This window comes from Musa acuminata, chromosome BXJ1-4 (genome assembly GCF_036884655.1).
Source record: "Musa acuminata AAA Group cultivar baxijiao chromosome BXJ1-4, Cavendish_Baxijiao_AAA, whole genome shotgun sequence".
Taxonomy (NCBI): domain Eukaryota; kingdom Viridiplantae; phylum Streptophyta; class Magnoliopsida; order Zingiberales; family Musaceae; genus Musa; species Musa acuminata.
In genome coordinates this window covers 36510247-36524466 of record NC_088330.1, presented here as the reverse complement: position 1 = coordinate 36524466, position 14220 = coordinate 36510247, and the positions used below count along the sequence as shown (strand labels likewise).

General features: G+C 36.6%; 1 protein-coding gene across 1 annotated transcript; it reads left to right on the top strand.

Moving 5' to 3' along the window:
- Positions 1-333: 333 nt before the first annotated feature.
- LOC135661438 (probable ubiquitin-conjugating enzyme E2 16) lies at positions 334-5508 on the top strand. The gene is made up of 6 exons (XM_065176514.1): positions 334-491; positions 610-713; positions 801-903; positions 993-1056; positions 4958-5046; positions 5137-5508. Exons 1-6 carry the CDS (start codon positions 378-380, stop codon positions 5230-5232), a joined length of 570 nt encoding a protein of 189 aa, XP_065032586.1. The 5' UTR covers positions 334-377; the 3' UTR covers positions 5233-5508.
- The last annotated feature ends 8712 nt before the right edge of the window (positions 5509-14220 follow it).

The window sequence follows — 14220 nt, the reverse complement described above, 5'->3', positions numbered from 1 at the left end:
ACTCTCCTTTACCACTTATCCTTTAAAAGAAAATTATATATTTTAGGAGCCTTTATAATTTATTATATTTTATTTTCATTCCATAATTAAGTGTAATATTATTTAGAGCAACGCATAACACCATTAAATTTATCTAACTCATATCAGACTTTCTATAGATTTATTTTATTATCTGAGAATTTTGTAAGTATAATTTGGTGAAATATCAATTTATTCGATTAATACAAAAATAAGAAAAAAAATTGACGTGTCAATAGCTTTTTGGTATTTGATGAGATTGGGATGTCCGAGTCGAATTCTCAAAGATATTAAAATCCAATTTGGGGCGAATTTTAGGAAATTTTTTGAAAAAAGATAAGAAAATAATACTATATTAAATGCATAATAGACGCCCCCTTTTCTCTCTCTCTCTCTATCTCTCGCTCCGCACGACACCTCTTCTCCGCCGCTGCCGCAGAAGCATGACCAGCTCCTCCGCCGCTTCTCGCAAGGTGGTCGTTCTCCTCTTCTTGGGATTCCTTCGTCGACCATCGTGTTCCGATTCCTCCTGCGATTTCCCCTCTACCGTTTGGTCCTAAATTTCTCCTCGTATGCATCGGTTGATCGCAGGCCCTGAGCAAGATCGCTTGCAACAGGCTCCAGAAAGAGCTGGTGGAATGGCAAGTCAACCCACCGGCCGGTTTCAAGCACAAGGTCACCGATAACCTCCAAAGGTTGGGGCTCGGTCTTCGTCTCGCTCCTTGCCCTCCTCTTGTTTTGACCAGCGTCTTGATTCCTTCTTTTCTTTCTTTCCTTCCAAGGTGGGTGATCGAGGTGATCGGAGCGCCCGGCACGCTGTATGCCAACGAGAAGTACCAGCTGCAGGTCGATTTCCCGGAGCATTATCCCATGGAAGCTCCACAGGTAAGGAAATCGTTGGATCGCCTTGGTAAGGGTTCCTTATTTTCTGTTAGCTGGGATGATTGGAGTATGATTTAGTGGGTTTTGTTCAGGTCATATTTCTGCATCCTGCGCCTCTTCATCCGCACATCTACAGCAACGGGCACATATGTTTAGGTAATTCTCGTTGCTTGAGTTGGAACCCACGATCAATTTGATCTAATTGAATAGTTCTATGTTGCAGCCGTATCTTGTGTGCCAGAAATATTCCTTGCTTGAATGAACAGTCTCTCGTCTTCTTCTATCAACAAACCGTTGTTTTGATCCGCATTTAACTAGGCATCCTTTGGAAGAATGGTGTGGAGATGTGTGCTGAATCGGCTTCTATCTCTATTAATTGCTTTCTTATTTAGCTAAACTCTTTTAGTCAAGGAGCTAGTTTGTTTTAGATAATCTTTTTCGGTTACCTTCGTTTTTTTGTTTACCATAAAAGACTCCAAAGGGTATGCGCAGTTCGATATGCATGTTTCTTCAATCATCAGTCCTCTGGTGGATTTTTCATGCCGCCTGGTTGCTAATCCGCTCTTGTTCTTTGTTCCAATTTCCTCATTAGTCTTCACACCAGCACTCGGGGAAGAATACCATATAATATCATCCACTCAAGTGTAGTTGTGGCCCAATCTAAGGCATAATGTCCTTGAAATTATAGATATTCAAATAACTCCTAACAAGGTTATATCTTCCGTACCGGACACCTGATTTCTATGTTAATGTTGTGCACAAGATCATTTAACTTATAAAGTTGCAAAATATCAGAACTTCTTTTCTGGATATATGTTATACTGAATTTTTATCATGTAAGAACAGAGACTTGGAAGACTGATAATTACTTTAGACAATCATTATTATCATTTCCTTTATAAATTTTCATAATATTAGAAGCTTGTGACACCAACTAAATGTGGAAAACAAATTTGTAAGAATTGTTGCTTGCTGTTGCTGGTCCATGCTAGTGAGCATGCAGGCACATGATGACATGGATATGATGATACTTCATGGCCTGGAAAGCTCAGGCCATCGCATCTGTCATGTCGATCCAGGTTTCTAGACTATTGAGAAAATTTCCTATCCTTTATTTTTTGCATTGTTTCTGTTAAATTTGGCCAATGTGGTTAGCTGGTCTGCATGTTATTCATCCATATTTATAATGGGAAGATCAATCTCTTCTTTTGCATGACTATCATAAATTAATTTCGATAATCCATTTTTTTTGTGTGAACCCTAGCATTATTGATGGTTGATTCCTTGATTCTAAGGGATATTTTTTGGGCATGATATGGCCATTTACATAGTTAATTCAAGACTTTGAGTAGTGAGATCCTATGTGCACTCTAATATTTGGATAATGTGAATGATTATATAAAGTAGACCAAAAATATTTTAAGGATTGGTGTAGTGAACTTCCATAGCTGAAAGGGAACTCTTATGTGCAAGCATCCAAATCAGTACTATTGTTCTTCCATTTATATTTGCTTATTTGGAAAAGGTTAATTTCTACATGATGATGACCAACAATCCATTATTTCATTCAGTTCAACTTCCTTTCCTGGACCATTCAAAAATACTTGTGGGCTCCTTAAGAATTTGGTAAATTTATTGAAAATTTTCCAAATATACATTATCAGGTAAAAGAACACAAATATTTCTAATATCTATATATGGTAATTTGCAATGAATAATTGGCTGAAATTTGCATGGGATTAGAACTTGACCTGGCATTGGTTGGGATCAATGGAAAATATGTTGATTGTAGTTGATCGATTGTTTCTCATCAACTCAGTATGGCTAGGGATGGTGGTTGGAAGATCTGTTGATCCTTCAGACCATGCTTGTGGAACTCCTTTCTAGAGATGTTTAAACTACTCTGTGAATCCAGTTAGTGAAATCTTGTAATTCCTCACCAGCAAAAGTATTCAGTGTGGCATGATTGCATGACTTGTTAATTTATCCAATCGTAGATGTTTTGGTACTGAACAATGCACAATCATCCTTTTGGCCTGTTTTAAGTACATATCATCATTTTATTCCTCTGGTTGTTTTGCATCCCAACTGTCATCAATTAATGATAGGCATTATCAAGATAGGCTCTTTATGTGAGTTTTTAGCAATATTAGCTTACAGAATTTAGATCATAGTTCTTATTTGGATTGTGATACCCTTGTTGAACCATCAGCTAGTTCCTTGTTCCTGTTCACTATACTTTTGCATCTTGGATTACTGTAGTACTATGCCGTATAGGATGTCAAAATTATGTGTACATTCTTGTCAATATCATTTTCTTTACAGGTTGAAGTTACAAAGATGAATAAAATCCACCAACATTTTTTACTCTATAATCCTTTAAAAATGCCTAAAATAACAAAAGCACTAAAAAAATTGATAAAAACAAAATCTGTAACTTTCAGGTGGTCTTAAAGCACTAATATTGATCCTCTTAGATGCATAGATAATTATTAAGATCACGATATCTCACAAGAGGTCACAAGCAACCTAACTGATTCAATATATAACACAATTCAATTAAGCAATTTAACATGTACTGTGATCCAAAACATCAAACCCAACTATTCTTACTCACCACATATGATGGACTAATCTAAGTGGCATACCCTTATCTGCCAACATATCACATGACCCAAAATATTCAACATTCTTGGTAACTATGTTCATATGTCTAGTTAAAAAGTTTAGATTCCATTTGCTCAGCATTAGGCTTCTGAAAATGTACATCCTACATGTTCTTTTGCGTGTCTTAACCTTATAGGCAATGGTTGTTGATTGATAGCACAGCAAAAGTTTTATATTCTTACGAGGATAGGCCACAGGGGGATGATGATGTAAATATTCAAAAAGGATAATGCTGCTTGGTTTGTAGACAATTTAGCAAACACAAACAGATGGGTGTGGTATGTCAGTGCACAAGCTAGAAGGACATAACAATAGAAGTATTAACTAGATATACATGCCAAAATTAGTATATACAGGTTGGAAGCCTCTAGTACCTTTATTAAAAGCAAATAAGTATCAAGTAACAGTAGATTAAGTACTACATGAGCTTTCTTGACTTGTTCATGAAGAACATGCAATTTTTACAGATAATGCATACCTTATATTAAGTTTGAATAATAAAAAATAGTGACATGCATATTAATCAAGCATGACTAAATGATCTGTAAGGTGACATTATAATCATGAGCCAGGGTCCATCTTATTCTTCATAGATACGTTAAACATTGATCCAGACTTTCCAAACGGTATTTTAGAAGTGATAAGTGGCAACAAAGGAAGAAGGAAGGGAGGAGAGAATATTAGGGCTTATTTCTGATTTGTCGAGAATAATGAGATCCAATCTTTTCATCGAGGTAATAAAAACCTGATCTCATTCTATCAGACCAGCTAGTCTTTAAGCATGACAGACCTTAAGGGAATTAACTGAACAAGGGTGTAGTTCAGCAATTTCCTAGGTAGACTAGCAGTTGGTCTTATTAGTTATGTGTAGCTACCATGGTTGCTTCATCCAGATTCCGCTATATATCGGACAGTTGATAGGAAAGAACTCTTTGTGAAGAGCAAGGCATGAATAAGTCAATAGACTAATGTCTACTTCTCTGTGTGTGGTTATATTTAGCTTGGTTGTTTCATCAATATATTAGTTATTATCTGTTTATTTTATATTTTGTAAGCCTCTCTTTCTTGTATATATAGCAACTTAACACATTTTAAAGGAACCTTCATGGCTCAAGGTCAGAATGTTTGAGCTGGGAGATTAGAGTATGTCCTGTACAACTAATATATGCATCTTTGCATGTATAGACACATGCAGATACATATTTCATTTGTTTCTCATCCTTGAAGACAAATTCTATTCACCATCATGTTGATTAACTTGAGGAAACGATATCAGATTTTTTTGAATTGGTGGAATTTTATAAACAAGAAGTGGACGCAAGACTAGTATTATTCTTGTTTCCATCTTGAAGATTTGCTTTCTTAACATATATTTTGGTTTCTTTGGCAGATATCTTATATGACTCCTGGTCACCAGCAATGACTGTAAGCTCTGTCTGCATCAGCATTTTATCCATGCTATCCAGCTCGACAGCAAAGGTTTCATCACATTCCTAGTCGATACATCACTACACATTTGAACATCTTTTTTCTTCAACACAAAGATTGAAATATTTCTTGTGATTTCAGCAACGTCCGCCTGATAACGATCGATACGTGAGGAACTGTAGGAATGGTAGGTCTCCCAAGGAGACTAGATGGTGGTTCCATGATGACAAAGTGTAATACTGATGCTACTGCCCCCTTCAGCTCCACTCTCCACCTAATGAAAGATGTCATGCTGTGTTTCTGCCTTGATAATACCCTCTGAATTGGCCATTTGCTTTATCTTTTCATCTCGCTTCTGGTAACTGTAAAGCTTAGTTGCATGGAAGGAACTAATATAAAATTATGAAGACATGGCATAATCAAACTGGCTGTGTTCCACTCTCAGTCAAACATTGTGGTGGACAACAACCCATTTACCTCTATGGATGATCAATAAACTCATATTGTTCTGCACATATTAGACTCATGTTCCTCTCATAATCTGTATCCAAACATCTCATCACCTCGTTTCATCCCAGAGAAAGATAAAAAAGGAAAAGTGGGTAAAACCAAAGAAGAATTTGCCACATACAATTGTTTGTGTTTCTTTATATCTTTGATGATTGCCGATACTGATGTTTTAACTTGACACTTGTTAGATGTTGTAGTCATCCAGTAAGTACACCTCAGAAACTTGGCCCTAATTGGAAGACAACCAGGTTTGAGTTGGCTTACTTTTTCCCTTCAATTACTTGCCAAGCACGTCGATGCAATGTATATGACTCATTCTCACTGGTCAAATCAATATACTATCTGGTCAAATATTGTAGCCAGGAAAATAACCTTCATAGATGACTTATTCTCGATGGAAATAAAAATGACCCAAGAAAATAACTGGGCAAAATTATTTTCCTGATTGCTTCAAAATAATAATACATTAAAATATGTAGTTCAAGTTTGTAAGTGCAAGCAATTACATATATTCACAAATAACAAGCTTCTCTACCCACACTTGGTAAAATTTATATCCTCTATTTATATTCTTACCCAGTTGTTTTGGATGTCACATCATTTAGGATTGGTTGTATCTAAAAGTTTAAATAAACTTTTAAAATAAGCATAAGTGGCTTTGAATGACTAGTGATTTGGATTATTAATGTTCTTTGTTATAGAGTCAAATTTTTTGAAAACTATTTTAGAATTGACTTACTACCTTGCACTAGCTACACCATTGAAACCTCATTCAATCGACTCTTGGGTAATGTTTTTGATATCTTAACTATCGACCAAATAGTATGCAGCTCTACGAAGGAGACGATCTAGATAAAAACTCTTTTTGCATTATACTTTGTTTTGCACCTTTATGTGGCTGAGATGTCAATACGGTTTGGCCCGTCCGAAGTATGCAAGATCATTAGCACGGTATCTAAGCTAGAGTATATTAACCCAAGATTTGGTTAAGGGGGGCATAGGCCTCGTTCTCCCATGTAGAAACTGAAGATCACTCATTTAGCTTTTCCGTTGGGTGCTTAGATCGGAATCGGGAGAGGGATTCTTGACTCGACTCCTTCCATGCTTAAGTTAGCAAAAGTTGGAGATAAGGGAGTTGGAGTGTGTGTATGAGGTCCAACCTTAGCGTTGTTCCTAGGGGTGGCTTTTATACTTGTTCCTACATGCAATCGTACGTAGCAACTTTAATAATCTCCAATCGTCATCGTATGCGAGTGTTTAATACTCTATAACACCATAGGCGATCGGCTCGTGTGTTGGGTGCAAGCGTCCTTTGATTTGCTCGATTCAGTCTCGTTTGACGTTGCTTCCCGCCTTTTATATGGCCCTGTACATGATCACGTCGCCCCGTACATCCTCGAGTGGAGTGGGTGCAGGGATGGCATCATGTGACTAGTTGACCTCGGGCTCATGGTGTTGGGATGGCTCGATGCGACACATCGACTTAAAGATGTCATGCCGAGTCTATTATATAGCTAATGTGTCACGTGGGTGGATGTCAAAATATACTATATCATACTAGTTATTATTTCAACCTTCATGTTCTCGAAGATTAAAAATGATGGGCTTTTTCACAATCCTACCCTCTCTCCTAATATTATTTGGTGCAAAGTCCAAGCCCTTTTTTTTTTGTGTGTCGATGGCAAACTCACCTCCAAGCAATTTGAGGACTTCACCACCATCATCTCAAAATCTCCTGCTACGATTGTTCTCCGTGATTTTATTATAAAATGCGATGGTTCATTTACTATTAACACTTCTTCTGCACAAATTAATTATTTAATCTGTCATTCAGTGAGAGTCTCTCTTGCAGCTTCGAACCCATTATTACATGCTGAATGCTAGACTATCTGAGATAGTCTTTGTACTACAGTAAATCTTCATCTCAAAAAATATTCTCAGTAGCTCGAACAACTTACACTTCATCTATCTTTTCAACTCCGTAAATGAAACTCCTAGAATATAAGAAACCTTTGCCATGACATTTTAGACATGACTTTTACTATACGACTTGTCGAATGGATGAAAATTCATTCTATTTCTTTTTATATATCAAAAAATAAAAAAAGCTTTCCCTAAGATGAGAAAATAATATAAATTACTTATCTCAATACAATTAATCAACGTAATCTCAAATAAAGACAAACCGTCATAATTAGCACGAATTGGTTCATTCAATGGGTTTCAATATCAAAATTGGCATCTTCGAAACGCATCTTCTTTGGACATTGTTTCACACACCATTCAAGAGGATATGCACCTTCTAATTTACTTCCGAAATATAAATTAAATGCCTACAAGTGCCGACTCATTCATGAACTTTTCAAATAATTAATGACATATTTTAGCTAATCATCCAAATTCCTTGAATGTAGAGGCAAACTTAAAAGGATACCAACCAAGCATCATTTTGGGAACGTCCAAAATATTCTTCATGAGTGGTTGGGAGGAATCAACCTACACTTTATTTATTATTCCCCAGAATAATAAAGAAAATAAAGGAAGAAATCTCGAGAAACGTGTGGTATGAGTTGGATGAAAGCAACCTGATATTAATGCAAGAATTAAGTCCTTTTCAGTTCATACTTCATACATTTAATCGCATGTATTAAATGTTTTTTCTTCCATTTCATAGCCCTTTAGGAAAATGCAACTGAAATTTATTGTCAAAGCACATATGACTGTTTCTTTAGCTTTTCGTATAAGTCTCAGCCTTCTTTGAGATCATCTTCTTTTAATTAATTAGAAAATTAACATTATGAATAGCCGAATGGATCGGATGTTAAGATCAAGTTAATACTTATGCTTATATTATTTGTGTATCAGATTTGATTTCACTGCTCGGGTCAGAATTTGAGGGCCAAATTAATAATATATATACATATTCTCTTAAATCTAAGTTTAGGTTATAAAATTATGTAATTATTGTATTTGCTAGTTTCGATTTAAATTCTTGAAGAAAATATCTAAAAATACTTTAGATAATTTAATATTTTATAATATCAAGTAACATTCCAAATTCACTGAATGAATACTAAGCACATAGAAAGGATTTAAATATTTAAAGATATATATATATATATATATATATATATATATATATATATATATATATATATATATATATATATATATATATATATATACACACACACACATATATATACATATACATATATATATGTATACATATATAAGGCCCAAACATAAAGAGGAATATAAATATATTATATTAAAATTTAAAGGCATCAAACGTACTATTTCCAAAAAAGAAGAATCTAATTGGCACATTCAATATCTTACTTTAAAAAAATAAAAGAATGCTGAAAAATAATAATAAATCAATAAAGGAAAAGACATCTCAGCAACAGATGGTGTGAATGGTGGCAGAAGTGAGGAATCTGACACCAACCCAAAGCCATATGTATCTTCCAACCTGCGGTAGAATTGGTAGAGTGGTGACATCCAAGGAAGGTGTTAACCGGCACAGCTGCTGTGCCGGAAATGATCTCATTGGGCCATCCTCCCCAAACTTAGCGCTCTCTCTCTCTCTCTCTCTCCATTGGACTTTGCGTGGTCGGCGTCCTCCCAAGAAATAGTCCTCTATCCTCTTTCCACCGTGAGACATGACCTAAGGAAGAGAGAGAGGCTATAAATTCCAGGATCTTCTCTCTCCCCCTCCGCCTCCTCCTCATACGCCTCTATCTTCTTCTCTCTCCTTTCATGGCCTTCCTTTGGGACGTCTTCTGAGGAACCCTTCCTGCACTCGTCTCCATCTCTCTTTCCTTCACGCTCGCAGGCATTTGTGCAGGGAGGAGGAGCGGGAGGAAGGATGGCGAAGTACGTGGAGTTGCTGGACATGGGGGTGAGGATCGTGTGGCGGTTCCATTCCCACTGCCCTCAGACCGCTCGCATGTACTACAAGCCGCCTCCCACCGCCACCGACGGTGAAGCTAACCCCGCCGACGACGCCTCCAAGACGTGGGCGTCTTCTTTTCCTTGTTCCTCTTCTTCGTCTTCGCTGTCGACGTCGGCGTCGTTAGGCTCCGCGCCAAGGAGATCATTCTCCGTTCCATCGTTTGAGCGAGAGCAGTGAGGGGATGCAAGGAGAGGCTTCATCTGTTCTTGTGATGTCTTCCTGTTCTCGTCGTCGCCGATGTCACCCATTGCTCACAGGCCAAACAGTAACGCTTGTTATTTGGTTTTGATTCCTCTTGTTGTTTTTTGGCACTCATAAAGAGGCTAATATATCAGCTACATGGATTCGATTGGTTTGGCTCCCTTACCGCAAAGGAATCAATCGTGTTCATAGGTTCTGTAATTTATTTCTACACCTTAATAAATATACGGATTGTCACAATTAAGCATGTTTTTAGAATTAATACTCATTCCCATCAAAATTTTTCATCTCGTGAGTCCAAAATCTATATCCACCTCTCTTCATTTCATCTTGTATTTATACTTGTATAATATCTTTCTCCGTAATTAATTTGTATCATCACGAGGCTCATATCTTAGAGAGAGAGAGAGAGCATGAAGAACCTATAATATGTTAGGCCTTTTCATGAAATTTGAAGTATTTTTCACAGAGATCTCTGTCACCTGACAACAGATTACAGAGCAGGGGATTTGATTGCTCAATCTCTTTTCTACTGCATAAACACCAGTGTTAACGATCACCTCCGTGCAAGAAAGCATGCCTTTGATAATAAAATGTTGAAGGAACGCCAATGGGAGACTACTCCATGGGTTCTTTCTTGAATCATTTCTTTGGCATCATTTTGAGGTTGCTGAGATTTGTTTGAGTCACGAAAATAATTTTATATATTTAAAAACAAATGGAATCTCATGCAACTTATAAATGCAAATCGAGATGGAGTTGGTGGGTTATAAACATTCTTCTTCCCAAATGCATGCATCCACTCGGGCAGCATTTTGTCATGCATCTGACTTGACTACGCGACGACGTATACCAGCTTGGGTGGGTGTCACCTACTCGGCTTTTGTCAAGGGTGTATGCCACCAATCTTCCTCTGTGTCATTGCTTATTCGAAATATTTAATATGGTAAATTTTGGTAGCAGAAGGAATCTTATTATTATTATTATTATTATTATTATTATTATTATTAATATTATTATTAATATTATTATTATTATTATTTTTGTCCTTGGGGTTCTGAAACTTGTAGTAGGAGTGTCCTTGCTGTTCTTCCTTCCTCTGTAATCAATCCATTATTGTTCTTGTTGATTGGTGTTGTCACCATTTTGATTGAAAATTTTGTTTATCTATTTTTTTATTTATGATTATCTTGTCTTTGGCTCTTTTTTTTTTTGAAAAAAAAAGTTAATATGTTAATCAAACGAGTGCAAAAATATTTTTCATTAGAAGGTTTCCTTTTGCAAAAATAAGAGACGAAAACGAGATAACCTTCTAACATAATCATCTTAACACAACGCACGAACGCAAGAGAAGAGACCAAATCGAATCACGCTACCTCAAAAATATTGAACTGCAATTTGGTCCTCACGGCAAGCATCACATCACAGGCTTCAGATTCTGATACTATGTTTGCAGAAGAGAACACGCCAAATGGACTTCAAATCCCACGGCAAGCATCACGAAAGAAACATGCATTATTGTCTGTTCCATGTTGAGTTCGTTCCATCCGTGAAAAGAGGGAGGAGGAAGAAAAGGTCAAAGGCAGTGCGTCGACGACGGAAGGAAGAAGAAGGGCGGACGGCGTCCGGTTTTTGTGGTGGTGGCCAACGCACAACACATGTAGCACGTTGACCGATGGAGGAGGAGACTTCATTTCAACTAACGCGTTTGGTGAGGTCAAAGAAACAACAAGATGGTGTTGAAAACATGTTTTTGCACAAAATGATAATGATGTTATTTTAATTTCCTTTATGTATAATTTGAATCAAAAACTTGTTCATATTACACAAAGGGGAGAAAATATTAATTTTCACATATATGTATATATAATTAATTGAACCCAAAAAATATTTTTGTATGATTAAAATAGTAAAACGTAAATTAAAAATTAAATAATTATATTATTCTAATTTACAAAATAATATAACAATATATTTTTATATTAAAAATGATAAGATAATAATTTTATAAATAGATAGTATAGGATCGAAAATAACAAAATGTTGTTTATCACATCTAATAAAGGATTGTATCAAACTCTTAATGGGATGTTTGCATTCACTTTAAAAGAAATCCTTCTTATGACACTATCTCGTAGAATCTACAAGTAATTTGTTTCAATTTTCTTCTTCGACTTATTCTCCTCGAACATAAAGCGTCGAATCAAATAACAATTCCTAGTAAATTATCTTGCTTTGCTTCTCTGCAAAGTCCTCCCATGATTAATTGCGAAGAAGAATCCGTCGACTTGCACTGTGTTTCAAGGAATGACGTACGCACAATGTCTTCTCTTTCTTCTCCTTATTTGGCACACCCTCCACATTTGCTTCTGTTGGGTGATGGAGAAAGACAAGTCACAGTTGTGATCTACGTGCTGTTGTGCTGATTGTAAGCAGCTATAAGAGCAATAGCATTGATGCCATCTGTCTTTCTCCTACACTAACCATCCAAAGAAGATCTCTCTTCCATCTTTCTTCTGCTAATATTTAGAGAGAGAGAGAGAGAGAGATGATGGGGAGGTACGTGGAGATGTTGGTGAGGATAGCGGCGCGGTTCCATTCCCACTGCCCTCAGACCGCGCGCATGTACTACAAGCCACCTTCCACCAACACCACCACCACCCACGGAGACTTCAGCTCCGCCGGCAACAGTTGAAGACAGCCACAACCACCACCATCGTCGTCGTCTCTTCAATGGAACCACAGCTTGGGTGCCTCCTCTCTCTTTCCACGCCACTGAGATCACTCTGAGCTCAATTTCTTGAGCTCTAAAATGTTCGGAGATCCGAAACTTTTAAGGCCTATAAATATATTGAGTCACTTTACGATTTAAGCCTTTGGGTTTTGTCAGCTAATCATGAGATGGTTGACTAAAAAGGAGTGGTCGGAACTAAATGTTCTTAGGAATAGATTGTTATGCTTGATGGCTGTCGTCTTTGTATTCATCTGATATATATATATATATATATATATATATATATATATATATATATATATATATATATATATATATATATATATATATATATATATATATATATATATATATATATATATCTATTCCTAAGAACATTTAGTTCCGACCACTCCTTTTTAGTCAACCATCTCATGATTAGTTATATAGTTATATATATATATATATATATATATATATATATATATATATATATATATATATATATATATATAAAATATAGTTACCTAGTGTTCAATATCTTCTCTCAACCTAATCGAGTTACCTAATCCACATATGATAAATAAACATAACAAAAGTGGTTATGATAGATTCTCTCACCTATGAACAAACGAGGTAATGACTCCCTCAAGCACCCACTATCAAAGGAGTCGCATAAATACACCCAAGATACACTGAACAATCTTAAATCTGTCTTATTCGACTAGATTATTGACTTAAGCATTAAAAGAATTTTATCGAGATACCCCCGATATAATTTTCTAGGCTTTGGATATTCAACCTGACAAGTTTCATCTTGAGATACGTTTGAAGAAGAATCAAGTTGGATTTGAGTCAGCTTCCAGCTCGAACAACTTAGAAACTATTCTAACAGTTTGGTGCTATGAGGGTTGATTGGTATGTCTCAAAGAAACCTCACATATTTATCTTTGATAAAACTTGAAGATTTGAATCCCTCGACTCCAACAACCATGAATACTCCCTTGCCAAATCCCCCAATTTTGATGATCTTGAATCAGGGACAATTTGAGGTATCGACTAGTCCAAATCTATTCCCTATGTTGGACCATAATAATTTTTTAATGGTATTTTGAAGTCATAAATGCTAATGTCTTCTTTCCCTAGTAACCACCTCATCGTTAATTCATAGCGATAAGAATTCTATCAGATTTATAGTATCTACATCGATGATGAAGGTAACGAACCATATAGGGCGACCGAGGGTCCCACTCTCGAAGTGTCTAAAAGATGAGCGATGAGATGTTGCTACCGCTATTGCTTAGGCTCGTGAGTCTTAGCTCACTCTTGTTCTACCTGTTGATCCCATGAGCGAGGGAGGTCGAACCTTATTGAGGGCCCAATCGACAGGGCAGGCTCCTCCCGATGTCTGTGTTGGCTGGGTGGGGGTGACGATGAAGGAGGAGTCGACATGCATTTTTGCCCTACCCAAGGGCCTGCCAACCCCTTCCCTTTAGTGATAGGTTGGCGATGTTGTTTATTGACCTCTATCTCTCTTTTATTGGGCCAAGAAACAACACTTTTCATCCACCCACCTTAAGGATGAGTGTTGTATTCAAGGATACTTCCCTCGAGATATATAACTGCAAAAGAAAGATTTAAAGTTAGTCAATTAAAATAAACCCTTAAACAACGAAAGTTCCTAACTTCTTACCTCGAAGAGTTCGGCTTAAGCCCCCAATTAATGAGCAATTGCTTGCTCATATAAAAGATGACTGTGGACTTAGATAGGGCTAGAGATAGTTTACAAAACTACTCTTTTTTCGACTGCTTTAGCCCCAAGGCAATGTTGGAAGACTTGTAG